This window comes from Taudactylus pleione, unplaced genomic scaffold (assembly GCF_031769625.1).
Source record: "Taudactylus pleione unplaced genomic scaffold, aTauple2 ptg000026l, whole genome shotgun sequence".
Classification (NCBI taxonomy): domain Eukaryota; kingdom Metazoa; phylum Chordata; class Amphibia; order Anura; family Myobatrachidae; genus Taudactylus; species Taudactylus pleione.
This window is the reverse complement of record NW_028284428.1, coordinates 7,781,431-7,801,043: the sequence shown is the minus strand read 5'-3', so window position 1 is coordinate 7,801,043 and position 19,613 is coordinate 7,781,431. Positions and strand designations below refer to the sequence as shown.

Here is a 19,613-nt window from a genome sequence, read left to right as displayed (position 1 = left end):
CTTTTACACAGGAGTAGACAGGACTTACAGATAGGTTAGTGCTCATCATGAGATTTGCCTGGCCACCCTAACATCTGTGAGGTCTCACCCTAATTCCCGAGTCTCCACAACATTCTTGAAGAATAGGGCAACTGTGGTTTTATCTTAGCATGGCAAATACATAATCTATCAGTCTACAGTATCTATCTAAGAGAAAACTAATGGATGACAGAGGTTGCAGTCAAGTATTGTATTATTTTACTTTGCATTAACATCAATCCATTGTAGTTAGCATCTTAGGAGTGCTGCATATGTATGTATATGTATATGTATATATATATATATATATATATATATATATATAAATTATTTTTTTTTTGCACGTTTAAATAATATTGATATAATACAATGATATTGATATTCTGTGACACTACAGTTTCTTTTTGGTCATTCTTATTTGCTTAATGTAATCCTCCCTCCACATATTCTGCTTTCTTTAATTTATTTATGTGACCTTGGCAGCTTTATTAGCTTGCAATTAATTATGGTGAGATATGCAATAAATTTGTAAAAAAACAAAAAAAATAGACACAATCATCTAACTATCAAACCCCTTTTTCTCCATCTAGCAAAATGAAAGAAGTCCAGTAATATGATGATTGTGTTTTTATTATTTGGATGTGAATTTATGGTACAAACAAAGACTTGTCAATACAACAGAGTAATTTGCTCTATGCATATAAAATCTTTCCAGTTCTACAGACCTCATCTTGCTCATGCTATTCTACTGAAGAAAACTACATAGTATCCACGTATATAACCACTTAGCAAACATATACCCCCACAGCAAAGAAATACATAATGAATGGTTGAAAGTCCATGTAATTTCCTTGTCCAAATTCTCATCCATCCATATGTTTACTGTAAATAATCTAATATACAAATCAACATTAAGGGCCATGTTATGTTTACTGGAGCATAGCCTCATAATGTACACTTTGCCGGATTAGTACTTCTGTGGGGAGGAAATAATAGAATTAATTGTTTAGCTGTTACAAAGAAAATATGTGTTAAGACTTACAATGGCACTTGAGCACGCAGACATACAAAACTGTATATGGGGCATTTGCAGTGCATAGTTTATTAATTTAGTTTTCTTGTTTAAAATATTTTTATTAAAAATGAGCACAACTTTTTTTGCATGGCATTGGGCATTATTTATATTTTACTTCTTATTGTCTTCTGCCTATTAGATACTCTCTGCATAGTCACTTTGAAGCATCATTCTGTGAATTACTGAAATATAGGAGCAGTTAATGTTCTAACATCTTAGTAGCATAGGGATTACTAATATGACATTAACAATTGTTTTATTATGGGATAATAAGGGCGCAGATAGGGCGGCAGCACCCACAAGTCCCCTCGTCATGAGTTACGGTTTTACAGCGGCACACAGATTACACAATATACATTCTACAGACATAGCCATGCCCTCAGCACCAGGACTTGTGATAGTTATTGATGGCATGTGGTTCCATAATTATGAGACAATGGGCCTTTTCTGTCCATTGTACTGTTTTGTTCTTGTTTTATTTTTTTTTTCAAATAACGGCTTACTCAGTAATACATGAAAGTAGTTGTACTATTATTTTTCTTTTACGTTCCTGTCCCACAGCCTTCCTTAAAGGTGGGTACACACCTGACAGATATATCTGCAGATGATGGTCATTCATATACACTGAACGAGCATCATCTGCTGCTGCAGCGGGTCGAGCAGGACTGGGGGCAGGTAGGAGGTGTGGCCTAATCGCTGGAGGTGTGACCAAGCCCCCTTGGAAAAAAAAAAACAGTTTCCAACGCGGCGCTGGGGAGGGGGGCATCAGCATGATCGCTCCCCCCCCCTTTGGCATAGGAGACTGCTCGGGCTGCTGCTTTAGCAGCCTCGGACAGTCTCCCAGTGCAGCCCAGCACACAGCAGCGTGTGCTGGGCTGCTGTGGATGGGGAACTGTGCCGGAGTTGCGTAAGTAGTACCCGCTCGCGGCTCCCCCCCCTCTCTGCACCCCTGTGTACGGGCTATTGACTGATCACCCATACACACTTGCCGATGGATAGATATGTCTGCAGACATATCTGTTCATTGGCTGTGCAGCACAGCCAATTCGATATGTCTGTGATCGACATAGTTCACAGACATATCGTCTGTACACACTGGCCAACGGGGGCACAATATATTGGCCGATCAATTGATCGGCCAATATATCGGCCACTGTGTACCCAGCATTACTGTCGCCATTATCGGGCATTATGGCAGCTGATTACGGTTACACCCCTTGATACAGGGGCCTGACAGATCTCTAGGTAGTCCTGATTGCCACTACCAATATCACAATTTAGATGGTCATGTAATTAAGAAGATGTGGGCAGCCACTAAGGAGCTACTGAATTACCTACTGTATATAAGGCACACATTTGTAAAATATACCCAATAAGTCCTAACAAAACATTTGTTAGAAAGGCTGTTCATCAGAATAAGTTCTAAGTCATGGCTCAATCACAGAATTAATTAAATGTACAATTCTTTGTGATAGTATAGTCAGAGTTTATACAAAAATATTATAACATTCCATACAGTAAATACTGTAAAATTGGATTAAATAATACTTGTTTTCTTTCTGTTTTTCCTCTCCGGCAGAGGCTTGGAGTGGAGATGAATGTGGGAAGCGATGGAAGGCAGGGATAGACTTTCTGTGTCATTAAGCTCCTCCCCACAGCATATTTAAATAGGTAGCTGAGCCAAATTTCGAGAATCTTGTAGAATTATGTCATTAGGCTCTGCCCCCTACTCGCGGATCGCCGATCCCCATTCTGCCCACTTCACTAGGAAGTGGGCAGGATGCAGGAGAAGTTCCTACTCTTCCAGGGGTGTGGGGGGTTTACTCGGAAAATCGGGAGCCTCCGCAGGTTTCAGGGGAGTAAGAAAGTATGGATTAAATTAAAACAGTAAGGGGGTCATTCAGACCCACTCGCGAGCAGCAGTACGCTCGCAAGTGGGTCGATGTTCCCCACTGCGCATGCGCACGATGGAGGGAGCTCCGTCGTGCGCATGCGCGAGACCCGGCGAGCGAAGAACTTTCCTTCGCTCGGAGTGTCTCATCAAAGGGGGCGTGCTGTCGATGGTGACTGACAGCACGCCCCCTTTGGTGGGCGTGGCGTGGGCGTGCCTGCCAGACGGAGGCGTTCCCAAGGGAACGCCTACCGTCTGAAGCCGGCCCCACTGACATCACTAGTGATGTCAGTGGGAGTGATTTTGGCTCTGAATCACTCCTGGCCTTGCGGTTGGGAAACCCAACCGCAGGCTTTCACTCGCAGTTCCGATGGTCGCGATGGTCAAGACCATCGCGACCATCTTTTTGCACGCTCGTATATGCTGTGGGTGGTGACCCACAGCACAGCTATACGAGCGTCCAGGAGGACGCTCCATATTAATGGAGGTGGGCCCTGATTCAGAGCGAGCGCTCTTGTCAGAGCGTCCGGCTCTGAATCAGGGCCTAAAATGCTTGGAAGCATACTAAATTTGAAAAATGAAGCCTAAGATTTCCCAAGAAGAGATGCTGCCTTATTACTGCCATGCAAAATGAAATACAATTGTAATAATATTTGTTCCAGTCATGAACCTTTCTTAGAGTGAACTTCCCCATGCAGATGATGTATGGTTTCAGGGTTCTCTGAGTGGTCTGGCCTTTACAAAGCACACCACCAAGGTGGCATGACCAAGCCAGGGGGGCCACAGCAAAGTTAACAATGAGATGTGAGAGTATCTAATTTTAAAGGTACCAATGCACGTCTACCACACCTAGGAAAGATAGTCCTGCATTACTGCCAATATTCTCCTCCTGCGGATGTCAGCAGTGCACTATTCTCCATTGCTGTAACTCAGCTGGATACAGAGTACTCCTACTCTTGCAGGCATGATCGTTGTGGAGCTGAATATTGCTCAGCTGACCTAGCTTTATTCGTAAATTGGGGTGAAACAAGATTTTTTATTGTTGTGATAAGTGATGATAGAGAATTTGTGTCATTGCCAGCACTTACTGTAGTAAATACAGACCTTAGAGCTAAATATTGTACATTTGTGTGGCATAAATGTATACATTACCATGTGCCAAGATGCATCTTTACTTACATTTGCTTGTGCCTTAAGCCGCGTACACACTAGACAATATTTATGGATGATAAAAATATTGTATAACGATATAGCATTCATATCGTCCAGTTTGTATGCAGTGAAGAGCAACGATGCGCGCTCCCGCGGTTCATTAACGATATCCCCAGTCGGCTGAATATGCAGCTCAATCTGGGGATATCATTAACGATGCCATGCTGCCGAATGCAGCATGGCCCCGCCCCCCCCCCACCGCTCGTCATGGCCGACATCGGCAAGTGTGTATACGCACAAGTAGCACAACTCATGGATCTAATGAGACTTGGACACATCCCTAGATATACTTCTTAAGAGCCATATCTTTTATAGGACCTGGATTTTTGGTATAAAGGGCCTGTTTCAGACTCTGTCGCTATGAGCGTACGCTCGCATGATGCGTATGCAAATATTTGAAAGTGACGCGGCGGGGAGCGATTGCTCACCAAGGCATAAGCACGCCCATCGTACCTGTACGAGCATTCACTTTGTGTATGCAGACTCCCCTTAGCATATGCAGAGACGCCCACTGCCCCACGTCGTCATCTGGAAGTTTGTGAAAACATTGGTACTTCGACCACTATCGGATGTGAACACACTGCTTGTGGTAGCTTTTTTTACTGCAAGCATTGCGAGGAAAACTGAGGAAAAAAATGGCTGGTGACGTGTACTATGACACTGCCTGTTAATTATGCACGCCTCTAAAATGGCATTGAAACACTCAGGCACGCCTGCGTTCGCACCTCCACTCCCCCGTTTTTACTGGAGTGCCCCTGTTACCACCCACAAACAGCCTCTCCTATCACTCACTCTGGTGGGCTGGCTTAGCTGGGCGAGCGGGGGATCTGTGATCGCACAGTGTAGCTTGCGCATGCGCACTGCGATGCATACACATGCGCAGATTAGCAACCATCGGCAATTGCGAAGGGACTGCAGATACCGTCCGGGTCTGAATCAGGCCCAAAGTACTATGCTGATGATGATGACCATAGCAGCACTGTCTAGTTGCTTTTGTTTGGCTGCTTGCATATTCCTAGCAGCTGGTAGTACTTCATTCATTTAGTGCAGCAGTTACAGTATGTCAAGTTACAGCCTTGTATTTAAATTTATTAATCGTATTTGTCAGATATAGAAATTCTGTGTAGTCATAATCCCGGCTGCCAGATGCTGGCGCCAGCATTCCGACTGCCAGAATCCCGACGGTAAGTAGTGTGGTTAGGGGGAGGGTTAGGGTTAGGCACTAAGGGGAGGGTTAGGGTTAGGCAGCGGGGAGGGAGGTTAGGTTTAACCCGTTTTGAGTTGGCCAAATTGTGAGATACATGCGAACACATAGACACCCAGGGCTCAAAATGCATCAAACTCTAAATAACACCAAATCTTGCAATTTTTCCTCATACACTATTGCTGTGGTCACGCAAAACAGCAATGGGATGCGACACACCACTTCAAGAGACTGCATTGATTAATTTGATATGCGACACTTGTATATCTGTGTGTGACTGAGTCTGAATCTATATATGTAGTGCTACAATGCAACAGTCGAGGCTTTTTCCACACCAAGTTCCTTTGTATACAGATTCAGACTAAGGGGCCTATTCATCATCACTTAATTGTCACAAAATCAGGTGAAAAAGCACAGTATTCGGGGCATTCATTAAGAAGGTAAAGCAGGAGATATCACAGATATCTCCTACTTACCTTCTGTTTGCGGAATGGCCCGCTGTCCCCATACACTAGTATGGGGACAGAATTCATCAAGCTCCGAAAATATAATATTTTCGGAGCTTGACTATTGGGGTTTTCAGATGGCCCCTTGTGGATGGCTACCTGCTCTTCCGTTGGGAAGATGGTCCGGGTTGCGAGAAGGGATCCTTTCGGATCCCCCGCCCCTGTCTGGCTCCTCCGCCTGACATCAGGGCTCTTGTGCGCATGCGTGATCTGTAGGTCGCGCATGCGCACCGCTGTCACTGCTCCGATAGGAGCAGTGAAAAGATTCACTGCTCCGAAAAGGAGAAGTGAAACGGCTCCTGGGGGCAGCTGATTTCACATCAGCTGCCACCTTGCTGGAGCAATGATGAAATGTTCTGGTGGCACGGCGAGTGAAAGTGTCAATTATTGGGGTACGTTTGGACCCCGATAATTAACATCATGAATAGGCCCCTCAGTCACACACAGAAATAAAAGTGTCGCTTATCATATTAATCAGTTCAGTCTCCTGAGGCGGTTTGTTGGCATCCAGACAAAAAAGATGCAACACCGCATGGCGCGGCTCATTCATGCCACATGTCTCGCGATGCATGGCGTATTGAGGCTAGGTATATGAGGACACATCTGTATAACAATATTTTATTGAATATAAGCATGTAGCAATCTCTGTTTTATAGTGGAGAAGTCCTTCCTCCCAGGTTATAGAAGGATATTTTTCTGATATGATGTTGCTATGCTGAGATTCTTTGTTATATGTTTCAATTAGAAACAAACAATGGAAATGATGATAAATCCTTGATCATAAAGTCTCATGCAGTACAACAACCGGAGACATATTCCAGACACTTGCAGAGTGTCAGAGCCGCACCAGCCTGAGTTTGGATATGAGGAGGCGTCTAGGCTTCTTGGCGTCAGAGACTGATGCATTTCCCTGTATAAATAGTAGTGTGTGCTTGTATTTGGCAGATGTCAAGGTATCCTAGTCCCTGTTAGGGCAACAATTGTGGAAGTCCTCTTCGGTTGTAAATAGCTGAGACTTTGGCAGATGTTCGGGTCCCATCAATAGGCTCCAGTATTGCAGTCAAAGATAACTGTTCCTTGATATGTTTCTCCTAGTTATCCTGGATTTGATCAAGTTATACATACTTTTACCTTTTGCTAAAACCAATGATAACTGGGAGAAACACATCAAGGAAGAAGTGCAGTAAAACTGTAGGAGAGGTAGGAATTAAGAGGCCTACTGTAGTATCCAACTCGCTGCGAGTAGCAGCGGCGGATACTAAAATACAGGATCAATTACACAGTGGTCCAGTGTAGGACAGCTGATCCGGAGATCAGATGTCCCCATCAGTGGCGTAACTAGGGTATTTGGAGCCCAGGGCTAATTTAAAAATGGAGGCCCACCCCCCTCTTGTGACCAAGCCAAACAAAATGGGCGTAGTCACAAGGGGTGAGGGCTCTTTAAAATGGGTCGTGTCAACATGACACACACCCCTTTCTCGTCACTCTGAACATCCTTTCCATTCCATTTTCACCTTAATGCAGTGCCCCTTATGCAGTGCCCCCTGTAGTGGTTCCCCTTATGCAGGCCGCCAGTAGTGCCCCTTATACAGTACCCCAAGTATGCAATGTCCCCAGTAGTGGTCCCTCTTATGCAGGCACCCAGTTGTTCCCCTTATACAGTGACCCCAGTAGTGGTCCCTCTTATGCAGGCCCCATTAGTGAACCTCCTTATGCAGTGCCCCATGTAGTGGTCCCCCCTATGCAGTGGCCCCAGTAGTGATCCCCCCCCTTTTCAGTGCCCCTTATACAGTGCCCACAGTAGTGGGCCCCCTTATGCAGGCCCCCAGTAGTGGTCCCTCTTATGCAGTGCCCCATGTAGTGGTCCCCCTATGCACTGCCCCTTATACAGTGCCCCCATTAGTAATCCCCCCTATCCAGTGCTCCTTACACATTGCCCCCAGTAGTGCAGCATCCCTCGTACCCCCAGTAGTAAGCCCCTTTATATAGTACCCCCAGTAGCAGAACCCTCTATGCAGTGCCCCAGTAGTGGCCCCCCTACACAGTGCCCTTTATATAGTGCCCCCAGTAGTAGCCCCCCTATGCAGTGCCCCCAGCTGTGGTACCCCGAGGCAGTGCCCCCAGTAGTAGTCCCCCCCCAGTAGAGGTCCACCCGAGTGGTGCCCCCAGTAGAGGCCCCCCGAGTAGTTCCCCCCCCAGTAGAGGTCCCCCCGAGTAGTAGTCCACTCCCCCCCCCCCCCCGACATATACACACAAGTAAATAAAAGAAAAAAAAATACACTTACCTGAATCCACACTCCGGCTCCGGCCACTGCTCCCGCCGCCGTCTGCACGTCAGTCCTCCCGGGCTGACGCGCTCAGCATTAAGGGAGAGATTTTGTGACATCATGATGTCTCTCCCATTACCCACTGCAAGAGCCAGAAGGCGGAGCTCATGAGTGAGCTCCAGCAATGCTATAGCAGTGGGTATGGCAGCAGCAGCCAATGAGAGTCTGTCTCTCATTGGCTGCTGATTAACACACACATTGCTGCAGTGCTGGCGGCGATGTGTGTGTAAATGCACTAGCCTGAGCCCACCTCCCACCCTCTGCCTGGCGCTATTGGGTAAGTGCTCAGGGGGAGGTAAGGAGCTCGGCTGTGCAGCACAGGACGGCGCTGGGCGCAGGAAAGCCTAGCGCCAGTCCTGAGTAAATGTGTAGTGCTGACCGCACTCACTGTGGTCGGCACTACACTGACTAACTAGGACAGGCTGGTACCGTGGCCGGCGGCACCTCCCGCGCCGCCGACCCTACAGTGCCCAAGGCATGAGACCCGGCGGCCGTGCCCTAGCTATGCCACTGATCCCCACGATCCCTATCACTGCTAGTTCTGTAGCAGTGAAAATGAGCACTGCTCAGTTGGATTCAGCAGTGCTAGCGCGCATGTTTGAACTTGGGGTCACGCCTGCACACAAAGAACCTGGCAGCCGACAGAGGGATCCAAACAGGGGCGAAGGGATCCCTTTTCGCAAACATCCCTCTTTGCAACCCGGGACTCCTTACCAGAGAACAGATGCCATCTGAGGATGGTGTCTGTTCTCGCAATCAAATTCTGATTTTTTTTTTATTTTTGGAGTTTGATGAATGGGGAAATAAGGAGGTCCCCATACTGGTGTATATGGACGATGTTCCGCTTCGGGGATGACAGGTAAGCAGGAGATTTATAGTGTAATATTCTGCGTTACCTGTTTAATGAAAGGGGCAGCTGCTTCATTTTATAAAAGTAGGTGAAGAGGTATAAAGTTATAGAGGCTGTTAACTTCTGACAAAGGGGCGCCAAACTTTTTTTTCTTGGAGTGCCATACTAAGAAAATGACTTTGAATGGAGGGCAACAAAATTTTGTTTATAAGGCAACTTTGTCCAACTCACGGTACACTAAACAAGGTGTTACATTTGTCAGGGCACACCATCAGTTTTTTTTATGGAGTGATTTTGTCATTAAATTATTTATGTTATAATATTTTCAGATTGTGCCCCTAATTCACATTATGCCTCATTGTATTATCCCCAGTTGAAAAGACCAGGTTTTACCTCTCTTATGCACAAATATTTCCTAGTTGGCAGTATGGATAGGAGAGTGGGTAGCAAGAAAAAAAAATGAGCATTAGGGATAAGAGAGTTGGCATGATGGATAGGAGAGTAAAAAGCCAGAACAGGTGAGTTGGCAGTAAGGAGAGAAGAGTGGGCAGTGGGGACAGATACCTATTATTCCATTTGCACTGATCTGCATTTTGGTCTGTAAAGCTGTTAGTCCTATATTTGGCTGCAATGACAGACTTCCTGTCTGTCCCCCGCCTCACTTCTGGGGCCCCCAATTTAGACCCCAGATAATGTAGTGGTCCATCAGTAGGACTGATTGTAGCTGCTGTCAGCCGTGTTTGGATACACGATTCCGAATGACGAAAATATAGATAATCAACTGCAATATGCTTTCAGTCTGTAAGACATGGGACATTTGTACAAGTGTGATGGACTTTGCTTGACAAGAAGGTCATATACTTTGTGTGCAACCCCTAACATTTACAAGACAATTGGCTTTGGCAACAGCTATGAGCCTCTTGTTGTGGCAAAAGAGATAAAGAGATTACAGGTAGTAGGAACTGCTTTAATTAATAACACTGGATCATTTTGATAAAATTCCACCTTACTTTTTAAGTAAGCACATTGAGAGTGTGTTTAGAGAAATGCAATATATAAATTCACTTTTTGGCAATCAGCTGACACTTTTAGAGAACAGTTTTATGCATGTAAGATGAATGAAAAATATGCAGGCTGTACTTTGTGAATCCAAGGTTGGGCTATCATCTTAACATATGAATCAAGGAGTGCAAATACCTCTTGTTTTTTTAAACCTGTTATTGGTAGAATCTTAGATGGCGGAGCACAGTTTTAGGGGCCGCTATTCCTGTAGAGACCATAGTCCAGCATTTGGCAATATGGGCTGGTTTCCAGGGCCATCTCTTCCATTGGGCTTGTTGGACAGTTGCCCAAGGACCCGAAGCTTGTAGGGGCCCGCCAATCCGCCCCCCTGCAGCTGCGGCCAGTTGGTAAATTTGTGATATTTTTATAAACTGGCCGCCGGTGCACTGTATTCTGATCTAACCACAAAGTGATGAGTACTCACCTCAGTCCCAGTTTCATTTCATCCACCGGCTTCAGATCAGTCAAAGTCTCTCTGCATGTGTGGGAGGTCTGATGGGCATGCAGGAGGATTTGATTTTATTGACCATTTAAATTTTTTTCCCATGAATGGGAAGTGCTTGCTTTGCCCAGGGCCCAAACTTCTGTTAAGACAACCCTGCTGGTTTCCACTATAACAGGAAGACAATGAATGTGGAGCCCCCCTGTTATATAACAAAAATAGTCACTGGCTGATCAGTTAGTGTTCATTCTAACACCCTGCACCTGTCACAACCCGTGCAGTTCATCTTTCCTGCCTGGGGTGTTGGTCTCTGCTCTGGTGCTTCTAGCACACTCAGCTGATGCAATAAACGGTTGAGATACAGACCAGAATGTGCTAGAAGCACCAGAGAGCGACACCCCAGACAGGAAAAAAGGAACTGCACGGCTTGTGACAGGTGCAGGGTGCTAAAATGAACACTAGTCAGTGCAAGGCTTGCACCTCTACGGGTAGACAGGGACGTATTTATAATGGGTGCAGGGTGTGTGGGGCACATGGGCCCCTGGATCCAGGGGGGCCCGCACCGCACACCTTGCATCCATATAACACTTACTTCTCCAGAGTCCCACGTCGGCGCCTGTGTCAGCGCTGTTAAAATGCCTGGAAAATGGCCACCACGGCCATTTTCCCATCATTTTGCGCATGCGCGGTACAGGGAAAATGGCCGCCATGGAGCATGCGCTAAAGACTCTGGGCACACACTAGTGCCCAGAGTCTATCAGTGCGGCGCTGGGCTCTGTGCGCTGCCGGCCGCCGACTGAGAGGAGGGGGCCTGTGACGGAGACTGCACACGGGCCCCCTCCTCTCTTGAAACGCCCCTGCGGGTAGGGAATGCACAACAAAAAGCATGCTCTTCCCCAGAGGTTACGATTATTAGTGGAGTATCGGCAGGTGTACGGGGATTCAGAGTCTATTACCTTTAGACTGCTAGGCCCATAACCTATTAGCAGAACAGTGTGACACTGTGGTGTGCAGCAGTGATGCTGGAATAGGAGTCCCCCAGACAATGTACCCACCAAGAAGGAATATACTTGGCCAAAGTATATATGATTATGTTGCGTGTGTTGTGCAGTTGTTTGGCGTGACACAGGGATATTACAGGTATAACTGTAGCATTTAGAAGCAGCATGGAGCTTAAGGCTATCGCTGAGCATTGTAGTGCTTCGGGCACCAGAGTGGTAAATGCATCAGCTAATGTTAGCATTGTGCTCACATACTCCAGCAGTGGTGATATAGTGTATTTGCCGTGTTTGTATAGGCTCTGCACAGCTAATATGTTGGAGAGTCTTGGTTTCACATCTTGTTGGCATGAATACCATGGAGTAAGGCGCACAGAGATGTTGTGCATGTGCAGTAATGCATGTCAGAGGTTAGACCTCTCACTGAGCTGCAGCAGGTGCTAGAGTCAGGGGCGCCGAGAGGGGTCGGAGTGGGTACAAATTACCCGGGCCCGGGCTTGCTGGAGGGGCCTGGCAGGGGCCCAGGTACGGTGCCGCCCCCCTCTCTCATATAACAAAGCAGCCCAGCACACGCTGTTGTGTGCTGGGCTGCACTGGGAGACTGTTCGCGGCTGCTAAGTAGCAGCCACAGCAGTCTCCTATGCATGTGGGGGGAGCGTTCACACCGATCATGCCCCCCACTGGCTAAGTGCCGGGCTGAGGGGCTCACAACGCCCCTTCCCCCGCACGCGGCGCTACAAAAATGTTTTTTTCTAAGGGGACTTGACCACACATCCCGTGAATAGGCCCCTGGCTAGAGTCTGTCTGTTCAGCTCACTTGTCTGCACTGAGGATGGAGGCATGCCAGAGCACTCCTTAACCAACAAGCAAAAATCATTTGATCTTCTAAGCCCTTGGGCTGTGCTGTCTGGGGTAAATAATGAGATTGTGGGTTCTATTTACTAAGCCTTGGATGGAGATAAAGTGAACTGAGAAAGTCCAAACCAATCAGCTCCTAACTGTCATTTTTCAAACACAGCCTGTGCCAAGCAGTTAGACTGGTTGGGACTTTAACTCCGTTCACTTACTCTCCATCCAAGTAAATAGACCCCTAGGACACCTAAAGGCAGGGGCAGAACTATGGGAGACAACAGAGGCGCCTGCCGCCGGGCTCCAGTTCTGAAGGGGCACCTCCTCCACTGTCCACAACATATTCACCCCACTTAGGGCTGTAACTACATACCCGGAGTGTACCATCATAGCCGTCCAATACATGGCACCTCTTCCCGGCACCTGAGAAGCCACCATACACTAATGGAGAGCTCCATGTCAGACCATTAGCTGCTGCCTTCGTCTATCTATATTTTATAGCCTGTCTGCATGCGAATTGCTACATTACAGTGTCAGCGGCTGTGGTGGGGGGGCACCAAATTATAACTTGCCTCCGGGCGCCTGGGATGAACTTACGCCACTGCCTAAAGGTATATTTTACTAAGGCTTCTAAAACAGACAATTAGAGGTTTTGCCCATAGCAAATTATCAGATTCTGGCTATCATTTTCTAGGATGCAATAAAGAATTGATATACAGAATCTGGTTGCTATTGGCAACACCTTCACTTTTAATTTTTAGAAACTTTAGTAATTCTACCCCCTAATACGGTAACTAATGGCCTGATTCATTGCGGATCGCTATTGCGATCGCAGCTACGATTACGCACACAGGGCCTGATTCAGATGAGCGAGCGCTGAGCGCTCGCAAGCGGGTCGATGTTGGCCCAGTGCACATGTGCACGACGGAGCCGGCTCCGTCGTGCACATGCGCGAGACCCGGATAGCGACGGGCAAGCTGTCACTCCGGGTCTCGTACTAAAGGGGGCGTGCTGTCGATGTTGATTGAAAGCACGCCACCCTTTAGTGGGTGGGCCGGGGGCGTGGCTGGTCATACGGTGGCGTTCCCATGGGAACGCCTACTGTCTGGGGCCGGCCCCACTGACATCACAAGTGATAGAGCCGAAAGCACTCTAGGGCTTGCGGCAACGAGACCCTACCACAAGGGTCTTGTCGCAAGCAGATGGTCGCGATGGTCTTGACCATCGCGACCATCTTCCTGGCCGCTCGCTATAGCTGTGGGTGGTCACCCACAGCTATGCGAGCGGCCAGGAAGCCGCTCTAAAAAAACAGGGGTGGCCCTGATTCAGAGCGAGCGCTCTGTCAGAGCGTCTGGCTCTGAATCAGGCCCACAGACCCACTGCGAAAACATGCTAATGTTTGCAATCGCAATGCTGTCGCAGCCTAACATAGGACACCCACTTCCCCTTATTCACATCCGTAATACCTTGCAAGTCTGCAAAACCATCCGTAACATCGAGTACCATCGGAGCCTCACACGTAATTACATCAGGTCTGGCCTTACACAGAATTTGCTAACCTCATCGCAAGCAGTGGAAGCTGAAGCTGCGTATACCATCGCATTGGCTAATTTATGCACGCCCCTGTAACGGCATTTAAATACACTGACACCTGCATTTCCCCAACCACCCCCCTGTCAACACCTGCAAACGATCACTTCCTGGCAATCACTCTGCGATGGGTCTGCGTGGTCTGTGATTGCAGTGTGATCGCAGTGGAGCCTTCACACAAGTACACTGCCATGCATGCACAGTACGCAACAGTCGGCCATCTGCATGCATAATCGCAATAGCGATCCTTGCTGAATCAGGCCCTATGTCACATTGGTGCAACTTTAGTAGGCAGGGGTCCCTGTAAACCTCTTGCTCATTTTAACACAATAGTAAAAAAAAAACTACAACACCTCATCATACCTCCCACTTCACATCACTGTGGGGACGTGCCCAGAACTCTCTGAGATGCTGGGCTTCCCCCAGGCTCCCCCTACACTGTGTGAATAGATCTCATGCGCATGCGCACGGCATCTATTCTTGCTAGACCCTACACTTGCAGTTTCCCTGTAATAGTGGAAACCATCCTAAGCTCTCTGTTACACAAGGAAGTATTTGTGACCTGTGGTAATTGGCATCTGCTTGAGGTTCTGCGCTATTCAGCCAGATAGGTTTTTTGAGAGTTAACACTGTTCAGAACACAGTATGTTGCTTATCAGTCATTTAAAATTAAATACAATGTTGCCGCCTTTATTATCAGCAACATCTGTCATTCAGTGTATTCAGTGCATATTGACAATGATTCAAAAGCAAAAATCATTGTGTTAGCAATGATATTGCAAGTAAAACTCATCAAGGATTTGATGCTTAAACAAGCTGCATGGGTTACGAAGTGGTAGCAGATTTGCTCAGCATTTAAAAACGTGCAACAGTAATACTAAGGATTTCAGGCCCTGATTCAGAGCCGGACGCTCTGACAGAGCGCTCGCTCTGAATCAGGGCCGTCCTTCTTAATTTTTAGTGCGGCCTCCTGGCCGCTCGTATAGCTGTGGGTCACCACCCACAGCTATAGCGAGCGGCCAGGGAGATGGTCGCAATGGTCAAGACCATTGCGACCATCGGGCTTGCTACGAGACCCTTGTGGTAGGGTCTCGTTGCCGCAAGCCCTGGAGTGCTTTCGGCTCTATCAGAGCCGAGAGCACTCCCACTGAGCGCTCGCAAGCGGGTCGATGTTGGCCCAGTGTGCATGCGCACGACAGAGCCGGCTTGTGATGTCAGCGGGGCCGGCCCCAGACGGCAGGCGTTCCCATGGGAACGCCTCCATCTGGGCAGCCACGCCCCGGCACGCCCACCAAAGGGGGCGTGCTGTCACTCAACATCGACAGCACGCCCCCTTTGGTGCGAGACCCGGAGCGACGGTTTGCCCGTCGCTATCCGGGTCTCGTGCATGCGCATGACGGAGCCGGCTCCGTCATGCGCATGTGCACTGGGCCAATATCGACCTGCTTGCCAGCGCTCAGCGCTGGCGAGTGGGTCTGAATCAGGCCCACAGTTCATTAATGGCAGTAATTGCCTCCACAGTGAAATAAGCACTTAAGGCCCCTACACACTACATTATCTCTTTAACTATTTGGCTGATTGTATGCACTACTTCGTGTAGTGCGCGCTCCCGTGGGGTCGTCAGCCTCAGCGCCTTATCTTATGTACTGCACGTAACATCAGGCTGACGATCCAATGCAGCGCTATGCGGGGAGGACCAGCATATCGGGCGGTCGTGCACCAGATTGACCAGTGTGTATGATTCTCCAGATATGTCGGCCCATCAGCGCTGGGATCGTCGGCGACATCGCTGGGTACACACATCGTTTAATATACGCTGCTGATATCTTACTTTTTTAACTCGAGGCACATTACATAAGATTTTAAAATTGCCAAGGCACACTATCCGGCAATGCGGCCTGCGTGACCAATGAAAAACATACACATTGGCTCCCACATAAAAAAATACATACACATTGGCCTCCTCAGGAATAAAACACACTACATTGGCCTCCTCAGGAATAAAACACACTACAGTACAAGTGTGCTGAGCTGACCACCGCGGCACACTTGACAATCAAAAATGCTGTCTTTGGATAGTGTGGCCTTTATTATCAAGCGTATAATAGCTAAACATTGGCATGAAAGGGATGCGTGCATGGCTGTTTCATAAAGTCCTGTCTTTCACCTTTATGTAATAAACAAAGCAGTAGTATTTATATAGAACAACTAGTAAAAGCAGACATTTCCATATCCAGCAAGGTTCTCATTTTAGATTACTGTAGTTTATCCCCGTACATGCCATTTTTACTAAATATACTGTATTCTTTCTAGCATCTTATTGTATTTCTATTGTCAAAATGTGTAGTTTCTTATAGTCCAGGAGAATGCCCAGTAGAATAGTGTATCCCAGGAAAAGAATATTAAATATATTTACCTATTTTTGTTTTATATAAATATATAGGGAAAAACAAAGCAGGAAACTCAGTGTAAATATTAAAAGTTACTGGGTTGAATATGCAGTGTAATAAGTTAGTAATTTGAAGGTGGATACACCCCCTTTTAATGTTTTGTTAATGACCAGTATTTGGTCAGTAGACTGACCCTTGTGATGTGTACTGGACCAAGTGGGTTTGTTTTTTATTTAACAACATCAAATCAGCTACTTTTTCCAATTGTGAAAGTTAACCTGTGCATCCAGTATTGCACTGCATCAGATAAAGATTTGTCATTAAAAGTGATAAATCTAGGAAGGATGATGTGCTTTTCCTGTCTGTCCATTCCTCTAAACCATGTACATATGAGTTTTCTGGCTATGTTATTCCCTTCTTTTTTCTAAATAACGAAAAGAATAAAATATAAGCTGCCCTGGGGAATAAATGGTCATGGTTTATTTTTTCATTGGTTCAAAATTGTTAAGTTAGAATTCCAGGTGGGTTTTCAAAATTGTTAATTTAGAATTCCAGGTGGGTTTAGTTACCTTGAATATTTCTTACCAGCCTTTTTTTTTTTTAAGAAAGTTGAACATGCTTCCAAAAAAAATAAAAGTGTCCCAAACGACCAAACAACCAAAAGCACCTTTGCAACTCTCACCACCTACTGTACTGGGTCATTCCATGAAATATAGGACACAATACATGAAAATTAAATTGCATCACAGCAGATGCCAAGACATTTTCAACTTCATTTCATTTCTTTCTACTGATAAACTTAATGTAACTATCACAGTGACTTCAGATGATGTAGTTAACGTTGGTGACTGGTTCTATATTGAATATGATGGAAAGAGTTACCCAGGTGACATCAACGACATCAAAGACTGGTGAATACTTAGTGAGCACAATTGAACAAGCTGACAGCAACAGGAAATGTCCAGTTAATCAGAAAGACAAATAGGCCTACACTGATTAATTCACATGGATTCTACAGGTTTAATTAATTGTATCAGAGCCCTTTGACTGGGGACAGAATGTAACGTGAGTCACATTTGTATGTAACATGAGTCAAATGTCAACATTGATTTTTAAGTATAGTTTGGTTAACATCATTTTTTTGTTTGTGTGCCACTCACAAGATTTGGGTCTAAAGTGTATAGTCTAACAATCATATTGTAAAAATAATTAGGAGAACAGGTTTAAATAAATATATAAGTCCCCTCAGTTTCTATGTCCATTCTGTTGTAACATAATTCACGCATATAAACAATAAAATTTAACTACGAAGAGTGTAAATTTTTTTCTGTTACTAAGCATTAATTATGACTATCTACCCCGTATATTATTTTTTAAAATGTTGAATTTCAGCTTAATTTTTGTGTATCTTGCATTTAAACTTCTAAAAATTAACATGAAATGTAAAATGAGTCACATGGAATGACCCTACTTATGATGAGCACTACGGACACTTGTAACCAAGAATGCGTACAGCTTGGAGTGTTCTCTCTTTAAGTAAATAATAAATGGGATACTGAATTGAGTTTTATAGAAGCATCTTTTTTATAAGCATGCCATTTTTTGTTTATTTAGTAGCTATGCATTGTTGTTTGTCAAATTTATGATTACAAATTTTTTTGTTTAGTTTTAAAGTATTTTGCATTGAGGAGCTTCAGTATTTTCTGTTCTTTTTCATTTAAGAGATGATAAAGGAAACTTACCATGTGAGGATGTGAGCCGACACATAGTTGGAAAACCAGTGTCAAAAGGATCAGAGTCTCCAAACTCTTTTCTGGACCAGGAGTATAGGAAGCGCTTCAACGTTGTAGAAGAAGATGCAATCCTGTATTGCTATGAATATGACAAAGGAAGGGCCAGCATGCAAGGTCGGAGAGAAAGTACTCCCACATATGGTAATCATTACACTCTTTACAAGAGGCTAGCTTGTAGAGCTTGAATTGTTGTTTTATGTTGAATTTTGGTATTCTTATATTGTCAGTGTTAAAAAAAAGTGTCTATATGCCGTGTCTATCAGGTGTTTTCCTTTTTTTAGATGATATCTGACTTGTTCTTGGACTAGTGTGAGACTCACTATTGCATAGGATCAAGGCAGCTATTAATAACAATAAAATTCCAGGAGCTGTAGATAAAAATCACAGTTCTTATAAATAAATACTTATACAGTATATACCTTATTTATGCAATAACATTTGAAACATTTCTCAAAGGTGCAAATAAACAATAAAACATAATAAGAATAATAACCAATCCACAATAAATGGTTATCTCTCTAGTGGTTGTACCAGTGGTTCCCAAACTGGGTGCCGTGGCAAGTGCCGCTGGGCACTTTCAGGGGTGCCACAGGATGGTTGTCCAGGACCAAATTCAATTATTTATGGTCAAGATGATTAGCAGCGACCAGCACTGGTTTCGCCTATCATAAAATATCAGAACAGAAATGCAACCCTGGCTACCACCACATGACTGAAACTTATGCCGCATATCCACTAGACAATATAATGAACGATTGAAAGATAATGATATCGTTCAATCGTTCATTATATCATCCAGTGGAGATGCTGTCAACGACCAGCGATGCGCGCTCCCGCTGGTCGTTGACAACATCGCTCATCGTCCGAACCTGCTGTCCAACCTGACGATATCATCAGTTTGTGCAGGTTCAGGGATGAGGGGGAGGTTGCTGGCACTGAACGATATATCGTTCAGTGTGTGTGCTCAATATCGTTAAGGACATTGAGCACACCTCTGCCGGGACACACTACAGGATACCGCTCATGGAGCGAATCGTGTAGTGGATATGCGCCTTAAGGATGGCAGCAAAACGCAATTTAATTTCTCATTAAACTTTTGGCCTAGGACTACCGTAAACAAAATGGTGATACTATGGGGTGTTGTGATTCAAGAAAGTTTGGGAACCATTGGGTTAGACAATGAAATACAAAGTAATTCTGGCCTCCAGAAGATGAGGATTCCAAAATGTACAGAGTAGAGTAGCAAACTACTTATACACATTTAGAGATCTACTTATCAAGCTAAATAGCCTCTTAAATGGTGTGCAAACAGCAGTTTCGAATTACCTAAGTAACACAGAATACATCAGTCCTTATGTTTCAGCATATAAATGTATATACAGATATGTTCTCATGCACCAAGCGGC

At 45.5% G+C, this 19,613-nt stretch overlaps 1 protein-coding gene across 4 annotated transcripts in view; it reads left to right on the top strand.

The window, feature by feature from the left end:
- The window catches only part of CNKSR2 (connector enhancer of kinase suppressor of Ras 2), a 431,743-nt gene that overhangs the window by 237,277 nt on the left and 174,853 nt on the right, over window positions 1-19,613 (top strand). For all 4 annotated transcript variants that reach the window (XM_088451603.1, XM_088451600.1, XM_088451599.1 and 1 more), the window contains one exon: window positions 18,137-18,348. In XM_088451603.1, the coding sequence (XP_088307729.1) occupies window positions 18,137-18,348 (212 nt within the window). The remainder of the gene's footprint in view (window positions 1-18,136; window positions 18,349-19,613) is intronic.